We start from the raw sequence: 21,892 nt of genomic DNA, 5'->3' as shown, positions 1-21,892 counted from the left end.
TCAGTGCAGAGGTGCAGATGGTTAAGGACTATGATGAGCATGGATGTAACAGGAGGACAAAGGAAGTGTGTAGGGAGATATGTTCATCTAACCCTGTGCTAGAAAAGGTGAAAGAATGGAGGCATTGGTGGGGGCCAGAATGATCAGTTACAAGAAGGTGGAACTTATGTTGCTCTTATAGACAAGCTTTAGGCTAGTGCGACAACCAGGGATGGCCTAAGAAGAAATAGAGAAAAGAAAATAAGTAAGCATATTCTGAGAACAGTGAATAAACCAGCCTGGATAGAAGGAAGGGTTCATTTAGGAAAGTTAAGGGAGAAGAGGTTGCTAAGACAGGTAGAGACTGGATTCTGAAAAGTTCTCAATGCTGGTGTGGAAACATAACCTTTCTCTAAGATTCCATCTTGATTCCTTCCCCTTCCTATTCATTGATTCCTATTCATTCATTGATTAAGATTCAATTCAAGAGTCACCTCCTCCAGGAAGCTTTCTTTACCCAGGCTAGATGCCCCCTTATTATGAATCTCAGACACCATTTCTTGTCTGTCATGTATTTGCCAAACTAGGCACTTTGTCTCGTCTACTCCCAACAAGGATTAAATGGTTATTATCCCATTTTGCAAAGGAGAAAACCTTGACTCTCATCACACAACCCTTTAAGTGGTAGAGTTAAGAATTGGATCCAGCGCAGACCTACTAGAGAATGGACTTGAGGACACGGGGAGGGGGAAGGGTAAGCTGGGACAAAGTGAGAGAGTGGCATGGACATATATACACTACCAAATGTAAAACCGATAGCTAGTGGGAAGCAGGCGCATAGCACAGGGAGATCAGCTTCGTGATTTGTGACCACCTAGAGGGGTGGGATAGGGAGGATGGGAGGGAGGGAGATGCAAGAGGGAGGGGATATGGGGATATATGTATATGTATAGCTGATTCACTTTGTTATAAAGCAGAAACTAGCACACCATTGTAAAGCAATTATACGCCAATAAAGATGTTAAAAAAAAAAAAAAAGAATTAGATCCAGGTCTATGTGACTTAAAAATCCAGGCTCTGAAAGATCCTAGAAAGATGACAGAGTCCTGTGAGAACACAGAGAGAAAAAATCCAGGCTCTGAAAGATCCTAGAAAGATCAGAGACTCCTGTGGAAACACAGAGAGAAAAAAATAGTGTTATTTCTATGTTTGCTTCCTTACTTGTATCTCCTCTTCCCTCTACTTCAGTCTGAGCTCTTCTGATTAAAAGGATATATATTTCATCTCTTGTTTTCCTAATGCCTTGCCTGGTACATGACACAAAGTGGTCAGTAAATGTGCATGAAATGACTAGGCAAATTGATGAATATCAGAAAAGTATAATAGGATGTTGTTATATAAAGATAACCAGGAACATGGTCTTGCAGCTTTCAAAAAGTCATAAACAAGGTTCTCCACTAAATACAATTTAAGAGAGAAGAATCAGTTTGGTCATAATGTGATATAATGGTAGGAAACTGACTAACATTCCAGAAACAAGGAGATGGAATAAATGGAAAAACACAGAGAGTGAGAAAAGTATATGATACAAAGAATGTGTCTCTAAAGACTGCTTCAAGGATCAATCTTACTAAGAATTTTTTCAAGATAGAAGTAGAAAGGCAAGCTGATAGATGCTCAACTATAGAAACATTTTGTAAAGCCATGTGACTAGGCAACAAAGTAGCCAATGGTTGTATTTGAATAAATGCAAAATTATTTATTGAGGAAAACTATCTATACTTGATTGATCGAATCAGAACAAACTTGGTTTCAGGAGGCTCAGAAATAAAGGGAAGCTGTTTTTAAAAATATTCATTTGGTGTTTACTATGTACACTATGCTTAGGAATCATTGATACTAGGATAAAGGATAAGAAATGATCCCTATTTTTAAGAATTTTTCAGTTCAGTAGGAGGATAGTTATGGTAGGCATGTGCTAACTATCCTCAAGAGGTAGAATATCCAAAGACTTATGGACCTTCATAAGATATGTTCCCAGTAGAGTCAGACTCAGTGGAACATTTCAGACAAAAGACCAAAGGAAATATTCAGTGCCTTTAGGAAGTGTCTTAGAAATGAATTAGATAATGTCATTCTCCCCTTGTACAAAACTATGGTGTTTTCATGCCTGTTGCTATGTACTGCTTACCATATATTGGGCAAGAAGCAGCAGAATAAGAGAAAATTGAAAAGAGGGCAACAGATAGGGTATAAATTGTAATATCAGGCAAAAATTAAGAGATCGAAACATTTTGAAAGCAAGGGAACAAGTAGAGACATGATCTGGTAGAGACCGGACATACAAATTCATTGCTTGCAAAAGGGCTTATCCTGGAGTGAGAGATTAAGGATGCTGTCGACTGAAGAAAATGCACAATCTAAATGTTGAGAAAATGCACAAGCTAAATGTTTTATTTAGCATTCTTTCTGAGGACTTCAAGCCCAGAAGACAGCCTCTCAGATACCTCTGAGGGACTGCTCCCAAGAGGTAAGGGAGGAGCCAGAATATATAGGGGTTTTGAGACAAAGGCCAGGTAGTCAGAACATCAAAAGTTTACCGTTAATGATAGAAAACCAGATATCTCAAGTTAGGGAATTTAGGGCTTTTCTATGTATGGAAAGATGCAAGTCAGGGCTCATTGAGATCGTTCCTTTGATACACACCTTAGCTATCTAGGGCCAGTATCCTGTTCTTTCCCATCCTGAGTCCCCTCAGGATGCACCACTGGGCGTGTCTGCAGTGGCTCAGGGCTTGGCAGTGGGTCAGCCCCTTTGTCTCCATCCTGAGTTCCCTCAGGGCTCATTGTCAGGGGCAGCTGTAATTTGATGGCTTGATGGCTGCAACATCCTTTGTTTACCAAAATGGCAGGCAACACTTTTCAGTGTTGCCCTTGGTCAACACAGTCCCTCCCCTTGGTCATAAATTCGACCAATGTTTGGGAGACATTTCATGACTGATTTTTGTCTCACAGTGCTAGGAAGGCTCATTCCTAGATCAGGCAAAGATTCTGTTGATATGCCACTCAAGGTGCCAATTTCTGGATTAGGCCCTGTTGATAATTTAAAATTCTCTGGATCCCCCATCTTATTAGTTTATTATGGTCCAGGAAATGTTTTCCCTTGTTGCTTCTTCCCATACCTAGAATTGCACTATTACAATTATTCTGTATAGAGTTATATAGGTTTAACTCTGAAGACATCACTAATTTTGTTGGGGGCCTGGGGTAATGCAGGGACAACAATCTTATAAAACAGACAGGATATAAGTAATATGGCTCTAGTAACATTAACAAAGTCATAGTGCAGCAGAGAGACAAAAAGCACAAATAATTTGGAAACAAAGAGAACAAATTAAAATGATAATTAGTATAACTAGTTGTAATCTGGTTGCAATAAACCATCAAGTCCACAGGAGAGCCAGCTGGAGAAGCCAAATTCTGGAGGGATCAGGAATAGGTAGATCAAATGCCTACCTAGATATTTGAAAGAGAAGCTTAGGAGCAATAAAAAGAGGCCCTGATGTACATCCTGGCATGTACTGCCTGAAACATCTTTGGTCGGTATTGACTGAAAAAAAAAAAAAGCACAACCTAAAAGTCGAGAGTTATGTTTTATTTAGTAGACAAAACTGGACTTAAGCCTGGGAAGACATAGCCTCTCAGATAGCTCTGAGAGTCTGCTCTGAAGGGGTAAGGGAGGAGCCAGGATACATAGGAATTTTTGCAACAAAGACCAGGTAATCAGAACATCAAAAGGTTACTGTTAAGTAAAGAAAACCAGACATCTCAAGTTAAGGAATTTAGTGCTTTTCTGTGTATGGCAAGATGCAAAAGTCTGGGCTCATTGAAATCATTCCTTTGATATGCACCTCAGCTATCTGGGGCCAGTATCCTGTGCTTTCTCTCCCTGAGTCTCCTCAGGGTACATCACTGGAGGTGGCTGTGGTGGCTGACTGCTTGATGGCAGGCATGCTGTTTCCATCCTGAGTTTCCTCAGGGCTCACTGTCGCGGGCAGCTATAATGTGATGGCTTGATGGCTGCAACAACCTTTGTTTACAGTGGTGCAGGCAATATTTTTTTCATTCACACAGGCCATATTCTTCGTCGCCTCCATCAGGTGGGGCACCAGGATGGACAGGGACTGACCATGGGCGTAATACATTTTTTGTTGCTGTACTATCTTTCTGTTTCTTTGAGGTTTAAGATTTTCCCTCTTTCTCTCTTTGTCATGTTTCTCATAACAACTGACATATTTCATCTTTGGACCAGAGAGTGTCCAGAGAATATAATAGTTTTGGGTGAAAAGATGCCTAGTCATTTAACCTCTTGAATCACTTGTTTGAATCATTCATTCTTTCTTTCAGTCTACACATTTATTGAGCAATGACTGTAGGGCAAGTTTCTGTGCTAGGCACTGTGGATACAAAGAGAACTGAATTTTAATATAATTGCAGTGAGCAGTAAAGCATAGTGATTAAGAGCCAGAATGCTTGTGTTACTAGTTATGTGCCTTGGGCAAGTTACCTCACTTCTATATACTTTGATTTCCTTAGCTATAAAATGGGAGTATTAATAGCACCTATTCAGACTTGTTGTGAGAATTAAATGGGAGTTTTGTTTTACAGGTACTTTTATAGTGTTGATTCTGTATCAGGCACTCTTCTAAGCAGTTTACCAAAGATAACTCATTTAATTAATTTAATGGTGCCTGTCATTACTGCTGCTGTGTGGAAAATAGACTTCAGAGGAGCAAGAGTTGAGTCATCCAGGAAAGGCAGGGTAACCTATGTCAGGCATTTTAGGGACATTGGGCTTCCCCTTCTATATTTCCCTCCTTTCCTTTTGTACCTTCTTTTTCAGGTTATGAAAAAGCCTGCTAGAGGCTCACAGAGACGTTATTAACCTTGCTGCATTTCCCCAGAATTAGAAATGTTAGGAATTCCTGGCTTAGGTGTTACTTCCAATGGCTTTAACAGTCGCTTGCCACCAACTGAGGTTTCCATGTATCCTAGGTACTGTGTGGGCACAGGAGATACAAAAATGAAAAAAAGCCAATCCCCTGTGCATGGATGTTTATAGCAGCTTTATTCATCATTGGAACTATTGATAATTACTGCAGTAGTGTAAAGAGTTAATTAAACAAGTAACTTCAGTGAAATGTGTTTCTAGGCAAAAGGAAGAAGACATCGAAAATCTTGGAGACATGGGACAGCTGTGTGTGTGGAAGGGTGAAAAGCAGGGAGGTGGTAATTATTTTTTTTTAATAAAGACTTTATTTATTTAGAGCAGTTTTTGTTTCACAGCAAAATTGAGAAGATACAGAGATTTCCCATATCCCCTATCCCCACATATGCATAGCCTCCCCCATTATTGACATCCCCCACCAGAGTGGTACGTTTGTTACAATTGATGAACCTACATTGGTTGACACATTGTAAATACCCAAAGCCCATAGTTGATATTAGGGTTCACTCTTGGTGTTGTACATGCTATGGGAATGTACAAATGTATAATGACCTATGTCCATCATTATGGTATCATACAGAGTATCTTCACTACCTTAGATCCTCTGTGCTTCACCTATATATCCCTCTCTTCCCTCCTAACCCTAGTAACCACTGATCTTTGCCTTTTCCAGAGTGTCATATAGTTGAAATCATACAGTATGTAGCCTTTCCAGATTGGCTTTTTTCACTGAGTAATATGCATTTAAGGATCCCCACATCTTTTCATGGCTTGATAGTCCATTTCTTTTTAGTGCTAAATAATATTCCATTCTCTGGATGTACTACACTTTATCCATTCATCTACTGAAGGAGTTTTGGTTCCTTTAAGTTTGGGTAATTATGAATAAAGTTGCTGTAAATATCCATGCATAGGTTTTTGTGTGGACATAAGTTTTTGACTCCATTGGGTAAATACCAAGGAATGCAATTGCTGGATCATATGGTAAGAGTATGTTTAGTTTTGTAAGAAACTGCCAAACTGTCTTCAAAAGTGGCTGTACCATTTTGCATTCCCACCAGCAGTCAGTGAAAGTTCCTGTAACTCCACATCCTCACCAGCATTTGGTGTTATCAGTGTCCTGAATTTTGGCTATTCTGATAGGTGAGTAGTGGTATCCGATTGTTGTTTTCATTTGCATTTCCCTGATGACATACGATGTGGAGCATCTTTTTATGTGCTTATTTGACATCTGTAGATCTTCTTTGGTGAGGGCAATTATTAAGTTTTGTTGTTACTGTATAGTGTAGAGCAGGGAGGGTCCAAAGCTGGCTAGAAAGGTAGGTTATGAGGATTTTGAGTTTAAACTTCATCTTCTATATCAGCATTTTTCAGTTCTTTTTAACTTTCAACTTTCATTCACATTAACACCTTGAGACTGTGCTTAGAATTAAAAAAAAATCATTTTATCATATTTGCACTGAAAAGATACTATGTGAGAAGTAGGTACTGTAATCACATTTTTTGCCCAATTATCACCAAATAATTGGTGCTTCAAGTAACTTTAGACTGTCTTTTATTATTGATTAATAATAAGTCAATGATAGTTGCTTAGGATACTTGCATTTTTGCACTTAAGAATTACCAGATTCATTTTTAAATCAATTTTATTGCAGTGTGATTGACACGTAATAAAGTGCATTCATTTTAAGTGTAAAGTTCTAAGAAGTTTGGCGAATAATATACACATGTGTAATCATGACTCATCACTTTAGAAAATTCTCTTTGTGTTCCTGCAGTGGGCCCTTTCACCCCATCCTCTAGGCAACCACTGATGTGATTTCTATCACTGTAGATGAGTTTTGCCTAATATAGAACGTCATAGAAATGGTATCATATAGAGTGTATTTAGGCTTCTTTCACTCATCTGTGCATTTATTTGTTATTACTGAGTAGTATTTCATTGTGTAAATATACCACAATATACCACATTATGATTATCCATTTACCTATTAATGGACTTTTGGGTTTCTGGGTTTTGATTATTAAAAATAAATCTGCTGTGAGTATTCATATGCAACTCTTTTTGTAAATAAGTGTTTTAATTTGCCTTGATTAAATACCTAATAATTGGGAGTGGGTTTGGTGGGTTTTATGGGTAAGTGTGTGTTTAGCTTTAAAAGAAACTGCCCAACTTTTTCAAAGTATGTGTGTCATTTTACAATTCTATCAGCCATGTATGACAGTTCCAGTTATCTCACATCCACCATTTGCCAACATTTGATATTATCATTGCTTTTTATTTTAGCCATCGTAGGGTTTGTGGAGTGGTTTTTTGTTTGCGTTTCCCAGATAACTAATCATGATGAGCATATTTTTATATGTTTATTGGCCATTCATACATATTCTGAAGTATTTGTTTAAGTCATTTACCCATTTTTATTGGGTTGTTTGTTTTCTTATTATTGGATTGTAAGAGTTCTTTATATATTCTGGGCACAAGTCCTTTGTCATGTATATGTGTTGCAGATATTTTCTTTCGGTTTGGCTTGCCTTTCCTTTTTGGGAAGTAGGGTTTGTGTTTTGAAGAGTAGAAGTCAGTTTTATGACGAACAGTTTGTCAAGTTCTTTTTCTTTTTCTTTTATGGTTGTGCTATTTGTGTAATGTCTAAGAAGTCTTAAGTACCCCAAGGTAAAGAACATCTTCTATGTTTTCTCATGGAAATGTTATAGATTAGCTTTTACATTTAGTTCCAAGATACATTTCAAATTAAGTTATTTTGCATGTGTTTGAGTTAATCATTAAAATTCATTTTTATCTCTTATCTCATGTAGATACTCGGTTGTCCCAACACTTATTGAAAACATTATCCTTTCACCATTGAAATAGATTATTATCTGTATCAAAAATCAGTTGACCATTTATATGTGGGCCCAATATTGATCTCAGTTTGATTCCATTAGCCTGTCTTTCTCTATACAAAGACCATAGTATGTTGACAAATGTAGCTTTATAGTAAACCTTGAAATAAAGTGTGAGTCTTCCAATTTTGTTTCTTTTCAAAAATGTTTTGACTATTCTAGAACTTTAATAATATAAGTTTCAAAAAAACCACCCCAGAATATTAATTTCCATGTAAATTTTAGAACCAGCTTGTCAGTTTCTACAAATACATCTCTGTTGGATTTTGACTGGGATTACATTAAAATTATCCATTTTATGAAATAATGCCATTTGCAGCACCATGGATGGATCTAGAGATTAGCATACTAAGTGAAGTGAGTTAGAAAGAGACAAATACCATATGCTATCACTTATATGTGGAAACTAAAATATGACACAAATGAACTTATCTACGAAACAGAAACAGACTCATAGACATAGCGAACAGACTTGTGGTTGCCCAGGGGAAGGGAGGGATAGATTGTGAGTTTGCAATTAGCAGATGCAAACTGTTATGCATAGAATGGATGAACAACAAGATCCCACTGTATAGCACAGGGAACTATATTCAATATCCTGTGATAAACCATAATGGAAAAGAATATGAGAAAGAATGTATATATATATATATATATATATATATATATGTATGTATAACTGAATCACTTTACTGTACAGCAGAAAGTAACACAACATTGTAAATGAACTACACGTCAATAAAAAAATAAAAATAAATAAAAATCCATTTTGATTTAGAGAGAATTGTATCTTAAAAGTACTAAGACGTCTAGTCCAGGACATGGTGTATCTTCATTTATTTAGTTTTTTATTGTTTCCCACAGTTTTTAATATATTTTGATTTGTCATTCAACTAAAATGTTTTCTATTTTCCCTTATAATTTCATCTTTAACTCATAGGTTATTTGTTTTCCAAACATTTAGGGATTTTTTAGATATCTTATTGTTGAGGACAATGTTTGTGTCCCTCCAAAATTCACATGTTGAAGCCCTAATCTCTAATGTGACTGTATTTGGAGACAGGGCCTTTACTGAAGTAATTAAGGGTAAATGAAGTTATGATGATGGGGCCCCGATCCTATAGAATTAGTGTCCTTATAGAAAGAGACTCAGAGAGCTCACTCTCTCTTTGTGTGTAACAAAGCAGTCATAGGACCAGAGAGCAAGATGGTGGCCACCTACAAGTTAAGAGGAGAGACCTTAGAATGAAATCTGTCTTGCTGGTACTTTGATCTTGGACTTCCTTAGCCTCCAGAACAGAATTTCTGTTAAGTCACTCAGTCTGTGGTATTTTGTTATGTCAGCCCAAGAAGACTAATACAATTATTTTTGTTGATTTCTAGTTCATTTCTGTCCTGAAATTTATCGAGACTTACTTTCTTGACCTACCATCAATCCTTGTGAACATTCCCTTTGCACTACAAAAGAATGTTTATTTTATAGTTGCTGAGTATGTTGTTCTGTAAATGTAAATTAGGTCAAGTTCATTCTTAGTGTTCAAGTGTTCCGTATTTTTACTGACTTTTCTGTTTACTTGTTCTATCAATTACTGAGGGAGAAATGTTGAAATCTATAATAGTCCTTTTTTTTTTTTTTTTGCGGTACGTGGGCCTCTCACTGCTGTGGCCTCTCCCGTTGCAGAGCACAGGCTCCGGATGCGCAGGCTCAGTGGCCATGGCTCACAGGCCCAGCTGCTCCACGGCATGTGGGATCTTCCCGGACCGGGGCACGAACCCGTGTCCCCTGCATCGGCAGGCGAACTCTCAACCACTGCGCCACCAGGGAAGCCCTATAATAGTCCTTTTTGACTTGTCTTTTTCTCATTTCAGTTTTTGTTTCATTGATACTCAAATTCTGTTATTGGGTACATTCATATCTAGTGTTTCATCTTCTTATGAATTGACTCCTTTTTTATTAGGAAATGCCCCTTTTTATCCCTTGTAATATTCCTTTTTCCAAAGTTTACTTTTTATTAATATGGTCAGTCCAGCTGCTTAGTATATCTCTGTTCATTCTTTTTATTTTAAGTTGCATTTACCCATGTATTTATGATTTCTGGTGGTATTCATTCCTTCATAGAGATCCAAGTTTCCATTCAGTATTTTGTTTTTGCCTGAAGAATTTCCTTTAATATTTATCATAATGTAAATCTACTTAAGACATATTCTGTCAGCTTTTGTTTTACTGACAAAGTGTTTGTTTTGCCTTACTTTTTGAAGGCTGTATTCACTGGACATAGAATTATAAGTTAACTTGTATTTTTCTTTTAGCATTTTAAAGATGATGCTTCATTGACTTATGGCTTGCATAGTTTCTGAGTAGAAGTCTATTGACATTCTTATCTTTACTCCTTTGTACTTAAGGTGTCCTTTTTCCCTGTGAACTACTTTTAAGATTTTCTCTTTATACATGGTTTTGAGCAATGTGATTATGATATGTCTTACTGCTTTTTTCTTTTGTATTTATCCTGATTGGGGTTTGTTGAGCTTCTTAGATCTGTTTATTTATATTTTCATCAAATTTGAGCCATTTGTTTTCTTCAGACATTTTTTTCTATCTCCCTTTTTTCCTCTCCTTCTGGAACTCTAGTTACATATATATTAAACCATGTCCTATTATCCCATGTGTTACTGTGGTTTCCCTATTATGTCTTCTCACTTACCTTTTATTCTGTGGTATCAAATCTGTTGTTACTCACATCTAGTGTATTTTTCCTTCCAGATACTCTAGTTTTCAAACCTATAAGTTTCATTTTCCTAAAAAAATCTTCCATTTTCATCAGTAGAACAGGATAGAGAGCCCAGAAATAAACCCATGCATATATGGTCAATTAATTTATGACAAAGGAGCTAAGCGTATACAATGGAGGAAGGATAGTATCTTCAATAAATGATGTTGGAAAAACTGGACAGCCACATGCAAAAGAATGCAACTGGCCTACTGTCTTACACCATGCACAAAAATCAGCTCAAAATGAAGTCAAAATCAGCTTCAAGACTGGGGGAAAAACTTCCATTTTCTCATTATGTTTGACTTCCTTTAATTATTTCCACATAGTTATAATAGCCTTTTAAACATCCTTGTCTGCTAGTTTTATCCTCTATTATTTCTGGTTGTTTCTATTGACCAGTTTTTTTCTTGATTCTAGGTCATGTTTTCTTGCTTCTTAGCATGTTAAAAATTTTTAATTAGATTCTGGATGCTGTGATTGTTACATTGTTCAGTGTCTGCATTTTGTTTTCTTACATTAACATTTTTAATATTACATTGTTGAATTTGTTTTGGTAGGCAGTTAAGTAACTTGCAGGTCAGTTTCACCTCTTTAGACCTGTTTGTAAGCTTTTCTAGGGTGAGTCGAAAGTAGCATTCACTTCAGCGATAGTTGAGCCCTCCAAATGTTCTAGGTGGGTCTCCACTGAATTTCCTAGTGAATCGCTGAGGATTTCGATTCTGGTTGGTCAAAATTTGAAAGTTTCCCTGCCTTGCATGAACTCTGAGAATTGTTCAGCCTATAACTTACTAGTTTTTATTTGTCTAGCCTTGTGGAGTTCCACTTAATGTATACATGGCCTCTTGGAAAGACTCATGCAAATACCTGGAGCTCTTTTTTTTTTTTTTTTGTCTAACTTCCTCCTTTCCAGAACTTTGCCCTGCAACTTCCAGCAACCTCACCCTCCCCAAACTCTGATCCCCATTTCCTCCAACCAGTGAAGCTGCTAGATTCTATTTGGGTCTTACTCCCTGTGGTGGTGATTTAGAAATTTGTGTCCACACAGAAGGCTATGGTGATCATAGAGCTACATGGCTTTACTTCAGCAGCCTATTAAGAGGATTATATACCATGACAAAGTGCAGTTTATTCCAAGAGTGCAAAGATGGTTCAATGTAAGAAAACTGGTTGATGTGATACAACATATTAATAGAATGAAGGCAAAAAAGCCCACATGATCATCTCAATATACAGAAAAAGGATTTGAGAAAATTCAACACCTTTCCACGTTAAAAACACTCAGTAAACTAGGAATAGAAGGAACTTCCTCAACATGATAAAGGTCATATATGAAGAATCCATATATGGGTACGTCATAGTCAATGATGTAAGACTGAAAGCTTTTCTTCTAAGATCAGGAACAAGACAAGTATGCTTGCTTTCACCACTTCTATTCAACATAGTGTTGGAAATTCTATCCAGAACAGTTAGGCAAGAAAAAGAAATCAAAGGCATACAAATTGGAAAGGAAGAAGTAAATGGTCTCTGTTCACAAATGATACAATCTTATATGTAGAAAACTCTAAAGGTTCCACCAAAAAAACTTAGAATTAATAATAAACTTAGCAAAGTTGCAAGATACAAAATCAACACGTAAAATTAGTTGAGTTTCTATACGTGAGCAATCTGAAAAGGATGTTAATATTTGTATTAACAATATGTTAATATTGTAAATATTTCCATTTACAATAGCATCAAAAATAATAAAATACTCATAAATAAATGTAACCAAGGAGACAAAAACTTGTACATTGAAAACTACAAAATTTGGCTGAAAGAAATTAAAGGCATGAATAAGTGGAAATACATTCCATGTTCATGGATTAGAAGAGTTAATATCGTCAAGGTGACAGTACTATCCAAAGCGATCTGCAGACTCGGTGCAATCTTTATTAAAATCTCATCTGCCTTTTTGCAGAAATAGAAAACCCCATCCTAAAACTCATATGAAATCTCAAAGGACTCCCTAATAGCCAGAGTAATCTTGAAAACAAACAACAAAGTTGAGGGACTCACAACATCCTGATTTCAAAACTTGTACAAAACTGCAGTATTCAAAACAGTGTGGTACTGACATAAGGACAGATATATAGAGCTGTGGAACAGAATAGAGAGCCCAGAAATAAGCCCTCTCATATATGGCCAAATGATTTTTGAAAGGGTACCAAGACCATTCAGTGAGGGGAAAGACAGTCTTTTCAACAAATGATGTTGGGAAAACTGGATATCCACATGGAAAAGAATGAATTTGGATCCTTGCCCTACATCATATACAAAAATTAACTAAAAATGCATCAAACACCTGAATATGAGAGCTAAGATTAAAACTCTTAGAAGAAAACATAGGGAAATTTTTTCATGACATTGGATTCAGTGATGATTTTTTCGATATGACACCAAATGCACAGGCACAAAAGAAAAAAGATTAATTGGGTTTTACCAAAATTAATTTATGACTCAAAAGATGCTATAAAGAGAGTTAAAGATAACCCACAGAATGGGAGAAGATATTTGCAAACCATATATCTGATAATGGATTAACACCCAGAATATATAAAGAACTCTTGCAACTCAACAACAACAACAACAAAACAACCGGATTCAAAAATAAGCAAAGAACTTGAAGAAACATTTCTTCAAAACTATATAAATGGGCAATAAGCTCATGTAAAGATGTTCAACATCACTAGCCTTTGGGAAATCCAAATCAAAACCACAGTGAGATACCGCTTCACATTCATCAGAATGACTACTATCCCAAAACCCCCCAAAAATGAAGATGACAAACATTGATGAGGATGTGGAGAAATTGGAACCTTGGACAATGCTTTTTGGAATTTAAAATGTGGTACAGCTGCTGTAGAAGACAGTTGGGCAGTTCCTCAAATTGTTAAACATAGAATTACCATGTGATCCAGCAATTCAATTCCAGATATATACCAAAAAAGAATTGAAAACAGGAACTCAAACAGACACGTGTACACCAGTGTTCATAGCAGCATTATTCACAATAGCAAAAATGTTGAAACAACCAAATGTCCATTGACAGTTTATTAAACAAAATGTAGTATGTACATGCAATGGAATATTATTCAGCCTTTAAAAGGAATGAAATTCTGATACCTGTTACAACATGGATGAACCTGGAAAACATTATGCTAAGTGAAATAAGCAAGACACAAAGAACAAATATTTTATAATTCCATTTATATGAGGTATATAGAATAGGCAAACTCGTAGCGACAGAAAGTATAATAGAGGTTACCAGGGGCTGGGGGGAGGGAGGAGCGAGGAGTTATTGTTTAATGTGTATAGAATTTCTATTTGGTATGATGAAAAAGTTCTGGATATGGATAGTGGTGATGGTTGCACAACATTGTGAATGTACTTAATGCCACTGAATCATACACTTTAAAATGGCTAAAGTGTTGGGCCTCCCTGGTGGCGCGGTGGTTGAGAGTCCGCCTGCCGATGCAGGGGATGCGGGTTCGTGCCCCGGTCTGGGAGGATCCCATGTGCCGCGGAGCGGCTGGGCCCGTGGGCCATGGCCGCTGAGCCTGCGCATCCGGAGCCTGCGCGTCCGGAGCCTGTGCTCCGCAACGGGAGAGGCCACAGCGGTGAGAGGCCCGCATACCGCAAAAAGAAAAAAAAAAAAAAAAAAAAATGGCTAAAGTGTTAAATATTATGTTGCATATATTTTACCTCTAAACAAACAGTAAGTTGTTTGTCCAGTGGTGCTTGATTTTGTGTTACATATATTTTACCACAAAATGATTAGATGAATATTGGGTTGTGTGACCAATAGAGCTTGACTGGTGTCTAGGGAAAATTAGTGAGATTATCTTGGGATAGAAAAACCCTGAAGGTAGATAGGGGGAAAGTAGAGTGTTTGTCAATCTAGTGTTCATAAGTCAACAGTGGCTGTCATCATTGGGGGTTAATGGACTGTTTCGTTTCATTTTAATGAATTATTTTTTCCAGAATAACAGATTGTGAAACACTGCTCTTTTACTTTATAACCTTTAGATTTTAAAGAGAAGAATCTGAAGGAAATGAAGGATTTTTCCTTCTCTATCATGATAGTAAGCAATAGGGACCCTGACTAAGGTGACAGAACTCCAGAATGACCAATTCTTCCTCTGGAATATATTATCCCTGAGGATTGTTCTACAACCATTATCCCAGCATTGCTTATTCAAGCCAGCCCCCAAACAGGTTGACTTTGCAGACTTTTTTCTAAAGCAGTTGTTCATATTTTCTACAAAGATACAGTATAGCAAAATGGTTTAAAACTTAAACTTAGCAATCAAACATCCTAACTTAGTGTCTGGGCTTTGCAAAGAGTTAACTGTGTGACCTTTCATAAAGTTACTTAATCTCTTCCTGCCTCACTTTTTAAATTCACCTGTAAAATGTGAGTGATAAACACTTCATGTGTTTGTTGAGAAGACTAAATGAGATAATGTACATAGAGTACCTAGCATAGTACCTGGTACATATTAAACGCTTAATAAATATTAGTTGTTGCTGCTGCTGTTGCTGCTCTTATTTGTAAACAAGCTCAAGATCCAGACCTGGAGACAGGAGGAGTCCACAAGACGGCATGTCTTGTTTAATTTTACAGGGCTGTTACACTAGGCACATTTTCTTTCTCTCCCAGTCCTATGATGGTGTCATTCTTATGCCATCTGTACTTTTTTGTGTTTAGACTTCTCTTCCAAATTAGAGGCCAAGCAATCCATTTTAATCTTGCCACATTTAAAAAATTTATTGGCACATTATAACCAGGGTTCACTATGGAGTACGTTTTCATTCACTCACTTTTTTAAAAAGTCTATTGAGTCCTCGTCTTTTTCTCTCTCCCTCTTCCTTCAACCCCTTTTGGATAGTAGATGCCAAGAACTGAATTACTTATACTCTTCAGCTCCATAATACATTGTCCTCACGAGTACGTGCAAGGTCCCTCTTTGGTTTTATTTTTACCTTTCATCCCTAAACCTCACCCTGTATCCTTCCCTCACAGATAATGTGTCTTTACATGTCCTTAAATATGCATGCATTTTTGTAAATAGGTAATACTGTTCTGCATGAATGTGTTTTTAAGAAGATTTTATACTATTAATACCAACATTACATTTTAAAACTCTGTTACTTTGTGTATGATTATTCAGTGCTTCTGAATTTTAATTATCTCTCAGTTGCCTGTTCCCCAAAGCAGCGATCCCCCACCTTTTTGGCACCAGGGACCGGTTTCGTGGAAGACAATTTTTCCACAGATGTTGGGGGGGGATGGTTCAGGTGGTAACGCAAGTGATGGGGAGCAGCAGATGAAGCTTTGCTCCCTTGCCCGCCGCTCACCTCCTGCTGTGTGGCCCGTTTCCTAACAGACCATGGACCACCAGTCCGCGGCCTGGGGGTTGGGGACTCCTGACCCAAAGGATGAACACCTAAATTACCATCATTTCCTCAATACCACAAAACATGCGGCAATTAACATATTCTTACATTACCCTTGATAGGATGATCACATTGGTCCAAACTGAGATGCTTTTGACCTTGAAGGGGACTATTTTAATTACAGAGACAACAGGTGTAGATCAAGACTCCCAGACAAACCAAGATATGTGATCCACCCTATTTATAGAAGATTTTCCTAGGACGTAGCCAATAATCAGCAGTTATATACTGGGATAGCCCTTCCTCTTCTGGTTGTTTCTAGCTGGCATCTGGTTGGTGCATGTGCTGGCCTGGTTACTGCATATTTTAAATACCACCATTGCTAGAAACTACTCATGAGGGAGATGTGTGGGTCACAGGTAAGAGACATCCTTAATTTCAATAAGTTTGAGTTCCAATCCATCCTTGTCTTATTAATAGATGGGTGGACTTTTTAATCTCTCTGTCTTCCTGTATTTCAAGACTTTTCACATTTGTACTTTATATTTATTCATCCTTTCTCCATCAGACTATCTAGTTTGGGGTTGTCACAGGCACTACCAGTTTATTGACAGCTACTCTTAGTGCAGCTACTCCATATAGCAACCACTACATAGTTTATAAAGGATTTTTTCAGATTTTATGTTATTGGATGCTAACAACTACCTTTTGAGGTAGAGGGGACAGAATTTATAATCCTTATGTTACAGAAGAAGAAGCTGAGGATCAGAGATACACTGACTTGTTTCAGTCCGCATACCAGGTAAGTTATGGAGTTGAATTTGTGGCCAGGTCTTCTGACTTTACTTCTGCAGAATCTAAAAGGGACAGGAAAAAGGATCAATTTCTATTTGTTGTTAAAGCAGGGACTGTCCAGTATAGCTTTATGTTTTCCTCAGAATATAATGCAGTGCCTGACACACAGTAAATGATCAATAATTTTTAATGAATAAGTGGACTGAGGATTACGCAGGTATCCATGGGGCCCAGGTTTAAACTGGTAGTATTGCTACTCAGTTCTTCGGCAACTCCCGTTTATTGCAGCAATGCTTCAAATTATAGGTAAGTTCAGTTTGTAAATGTTGTAACCGTAGAAAGGGACTTCATGTCAGTCCAGAAGTTCTCATATTAATTGGTGTGGTTCATTTACAATTGAAGTAGCAATAAGCATGGTTATAAACATGCCTATATATAATGTGATGAGGAGAGTAGACTACACTTGTTTGTTTATAGAAAATTTTGGTAAGATTTTTTTCCACTCTCCTTTTTTTTCTTTTTAATTTTTATTGGAGTATAGTTGCTTTACAATGTTGTGTTAGTTTCTGCTGTACAGCAAAATGAATCAGCTATACATATACACATAGCCCCTCTGTTTTGGATCTCCTTCCAATTTAGGTCACCATCCACTCTCCTTTTTTAATCACTGTTCTGTAGCTTTAAATAACCGGTAGCAGAGTCCCTTTTCTTCCTAATTACTGTGTTGCATTCAGCTGCTTAACACATACTTCCTGTTCCCAGGATCCCCAGAGGCAGCTCTAGTGTTTGGTGAGGATGTTGAATTTCATTGAAAGATTTTCTCCAGATAGTTTTTTCCAGTAGTGAGAGAGGCTGGTTGGCCTCAACCACCTTGCTCAAACCTGTCACAGTCTTAAAGTTATTTCAAAGCCCTTTATAATCAAGGTCCACCTACCTTTCCATCTGATCTAAATTAACTACCTCCCATCCCCTTTCCAATCCCTCCCACCCACTATGATTCAAATTAAGAGTTTTCTGAGGGAAACCATTTAGTAACATAAAATTTTCATACCCTACCATTTAAAGAAGTTGAAATAGTCATCTTCCAGTGGAAGTTCTTTCTATTATGTATTATTCTTTTCATTCTCTAGCTATAGGTACACTGTATACGAGGTATGATATTTCAATTAGACATTTCCTGCTCCTTCCTTCTTTGGCCATGTGTTTCCTTAAATCATAGATCGATTCGCTACTGCTTATGTTAATATTGTGAGGTTCACTTATAAGCTTTCCTCTCACCTTAAGTATCTGTTTTCTATTGAAACCAGTAGAAGGCTACTGATTATGGCTATTTTTTCCAGTTGTGCCGCCAGATATTTGTTTTTCAATTGTTTCCTAACTATCTCCTTTCTCTTTGCACTGTGGCTTTGAATTCTACAGTACCTGACATAAAGAAAGCCCTAGGGAAGTTCCCTTTTCTTTCATTTCTTTTTATTGCATAGATAAAATACCTTTATAAATGGTTTTGTAAAATAAAGTCCTTCCCACAACTTAGTGTTTGGTCCATGGAGAAATTACCTTGGTAGTCAATTTTCATTCTTTTTTTAATTCAATTTTATTTTTTTTTTTTTTTTTTTTTTTTTTTTTTTTTTGCGGTACGCGGGCCTCTCACTGTTGTGGCCTCTCCCGCCGCGGAGCACAGGCTCTGGACGCGCAGGCTCAGCTGCCATGGCTCACGGGCCTAACCGCTCCGAGGCATGTGGGATCTTCCGAGACCGGGGCACGAACCCGTGTCCCCTGCATCGGCAGGCAGACTCTCAACCACTGCGCCACCAGGGAAGCCCTCAATTTTATTTTATTGTGGTAAGAACACTTAAATGAGATCTACTCTCAACAGATTCTTACGTGTCTAATAAGGCTGTTGTTATCTGTAAGGCACAATGTTGTACATCAGATTTCCATAACTTCCATCTTGCATAACTGAAATTTTATCCTTGTTTAAAATAATCACACATTGAAGTGAAGAACAGAACGGTAATTGCCGGGGGCTAGGAAAAGGGGGAAATGGGTAGTTGCTAATCAGTAGGTTATCAGTTATCTATAGTGAATAAAACTTGGTAATCACTGTACCCAAGGATGTGGTTATTTGTACTTGAGGTATAAAAGGAAAGAAGAGTGAATTTGGTGATTTAGTCCTGTCATGAAGCATAAGTTACCTTTTTAGTTCCCAGGTTTTCTGCCAACACCTACAGTACTGCCCCCTCAATTCAACCTAGGAAAAAAAAAAAAAAAAGAACTCCCAAGGTCATTCCTTCCAAAGCACCACCATCCACAAACTCTCCTGAAGTTCAGAGAAGTATTGAGGGGATGGTTTGTTTAAGAATCTCTCTCCCATTAAATAAGGAACAGTTCATTTGCCGATTAGTTTAAAGCATAGCTTCTTCTAAGCAGGAAAGTCAAGATTTGGGGCCTCTGAATGCCACCAACAGAATCAAAATCAAATGTGAGCAGAAGCACATCTTAAAAGAATCACCGTTATTTTTTCACTAAGCTCAGTATAGGTCTTTCTTTTTATATTCACCTAACCATGTTGATCACTGTGTTTGTATTTTTAGTCCTGCCTGGTCTGAGTGGGCAACTCTCGGCACTCTTGACCTCTGTTGGTGATGATAATCGTACTAATCATTGACCTTGCCCATGACTAGCCACCAGCTACATCACAGTCTTAACTTCCCCACCTCCTACCCGCCCCCCACTCCCCAACTCCCACCCTTGCCACAAGGCCTTTCCTTTCTCCTTCTCCTCATCTTCTCTAATCCCTTTCCTTCTTCTTCACCCCTATCTCCTTTACAACTCCTCCATGATTTTCTTAGGGCTGGGCTTCAACATCGTCGGTGGCACAGATCAGCAGTATGTCTCCAATGACAGTGGCATCTTCGTCAGCAGCATCAAAGAGAACGGGGCTGCAGCCCTGGATGGGCGGCTCCAGGAGGGTGATAAGATCCTCTCGGTGAGAACTGGCTTCCGCCTCCTTCACTGTCCCCGGCTCCCTAGACCCTAGTTCCTACCCCCAGCTCCTTCCTTGGGAAGATTCCTGCCTGCCCTTTTGGATCAGGAAATACAGTAAGGAAAACTTGAGAATGGGTTGTTAAGATTAAAGTATAGTATGTAGTTAGAAACTATGCAGTTTAATATTTTGACAGATAACTGCATTCTCTCCAGAACACTGGGAACTAGGCTCCATGGTGAAGAGGGACTTGAAAAATACAGAGGTTAAGAAGAGAGCCATATTACTCAAAAAGCTTTGGTTAAAGGTAAATTATTGAAAAATGAGAATGGTTAGAAAGTTTTGAGCACTCTATGCCAAGCAATATGCTGAGAACTTTAAACTTATTTAATATTGTAGCAACCCTATGAAGTGGTACAATTATTATGCCTATTTTGCAGCTAAGGAAGCTGAGGCTTGGTGAGGTCAAACAGCTTGCTCAAGGTCATTCAACTAGTGTATGGCAGAGGACTTGGTCTGTGAATTTGTAACCTCTACTCTTAACCCATATACTGTATTGCCTCCTAAAAGATGAGTGAGGAGCTAGGGTTCATTATCCTAAACAGAAAGTTGCATGGTTATTTAATAATAGAGTTTATGTATGGTTCTGTATAAAAACTGAAATTAGTCTTTTCTATTAAGGGTAGAATTAGGGAACAAAAAGACGTAAACCTCAATGTGACACAAGCCAAGATAAGGAGCCTTTCTTATGTGAGCCATCACCTCAGAGAGAAAAGAAATTATTTGAAGCCCGCTCAAGTTTTTAAAAAAGGTATGGTAGGAGATAAATGTCAATGAAAAGAAAAGTAGATATCTAAAAAACTGAGCTCATTTGTCTTTAAAATTTTTAGCAAAGAGGACTTGACTTTACCAAAATAAAAGAATTATTACAAAGATCTCTACAAGATATAAAATACTACAAATATATGTACGACATTGATTCAAGGTTACGTGCTAGCCAATCAAGGAAAAAGTATGTGAAAGAAGAGAGGAAGAAATGCCAGGCAAAGAAAAGGCAAAAATGTAAGACAGATAACGGAGAGAAAAAAAGACGACAGAGAAAGAGAAAAAGATGGAGCTTATGCAAGAGGAAAAGGCCAGCATATTCTCTATTTTATCTAGGGCTATATTCCCTGACTCCAGTTTCCCTGCCAAGAGTTTGCTCCAAAATTCAAATTCCAGATCCTGTTTCTTAAGAAATATCGTCTCACCATCCTATTCCCACTGTATCCTTAAGTGAACTTGTTAGGTATTAACCATTAAATGGTTCCATCTATTCTTGAGCTCACTTTATCTCTTTGATGTACTTAAGTACTCATTTATAATTGGCTTTGGAGTCTCTGTAAAATGATGCTAAATTATTTATTAGCCCATATTCTCATTTATTCTTTATGGGATTCCCTAGTTTTCTCACATGGTTATTTTTCCATGTTGTAAAATTTGCTCCAACTCTTTAACTGTTGCCAGATAATCAGACTAATAATGTGTCCTTTCCTTAGTACATATCCATTTTGGGTAACTAATAGAAGTATCATTAAGTGGTCTAGATTTCAGGTGAGTTATTATTGACTATTAATTTAATCTTTCCATTTCTTCCTAAATAATGCCCATGTTTTATCTGAATTTCAAGTTCTAAAATTAAATAACTGCATGATTTATCATGCAGTTTCTCCTTTCTCATCAAAAGTGAAATTTAATTTTTTGTAATCACTGTGGATGAATGTAAATGATTTTTAAAACCCTGTTGTATCTGACAACCATGAAACAAAAACAGATATTACCAATAGAAGAAAAGATCGGAAGTTGAGATGAGGGTTGGAGAGTCCTTACCCAAAGTTCATTTGTATGTGTGTGTGTGATGGTGAGAATGCTTTAATATTTATATAGGTTATCAGAGAACCTGGGGAAATTATATTTTTGTAAAAAAAATAAACTATCTAGGTTTCTCATTTCTCCTGTGTGTCTACCTAAATGAAGG

General features: G+C 37.4%; 1 protein-coding gene across 2 annotated transcripts in view; it reads left to right on the top strand.

The window, feature by feature from the left end:
* Nucleotides 1-21,892, top strand: part of SYNJ2BP (synaptojanin 2 binding protein) — a 40,136-nt gene that overhangs the window by 4,528 nt on the left and 13,716 nt on the right. For both annotated transcript variants that reach the window (XR_014293948.1, XM_082619701.1), the window contains exon 2: nucleotides 19,742-19,878. Coding sequence is in view for 1 of the 2 variants with exons in the window: in XM_082619701.1 (XP_082475827.1) it covers nucleotides 19,742-19,878 (137 nt within the window). In the remaining variant the exon portion in view is untranslated. The remainder of the gene's footprint in view (nucleotides 1-19,741; nucleotides 19,879-21,892) is intronic.

This window comes from Mesoplodon mirus, assembly GCF_964341445.2.
Source record: "Mesoplodon mirus genome assembly, chromosome: 4".
NCBI classification, from domain to species: Eukaryota; Metazoa; Chordata; class Mammalia; order Artiodactyla; family Ziphiidae; genus Mesoplodon; species Mesoplodon mirus.
The sequence above is the reverse complement of the archived record's forward strand: the minus strand, read 5'-3'. Positions and strand labels throughout refer to the sequence as shown.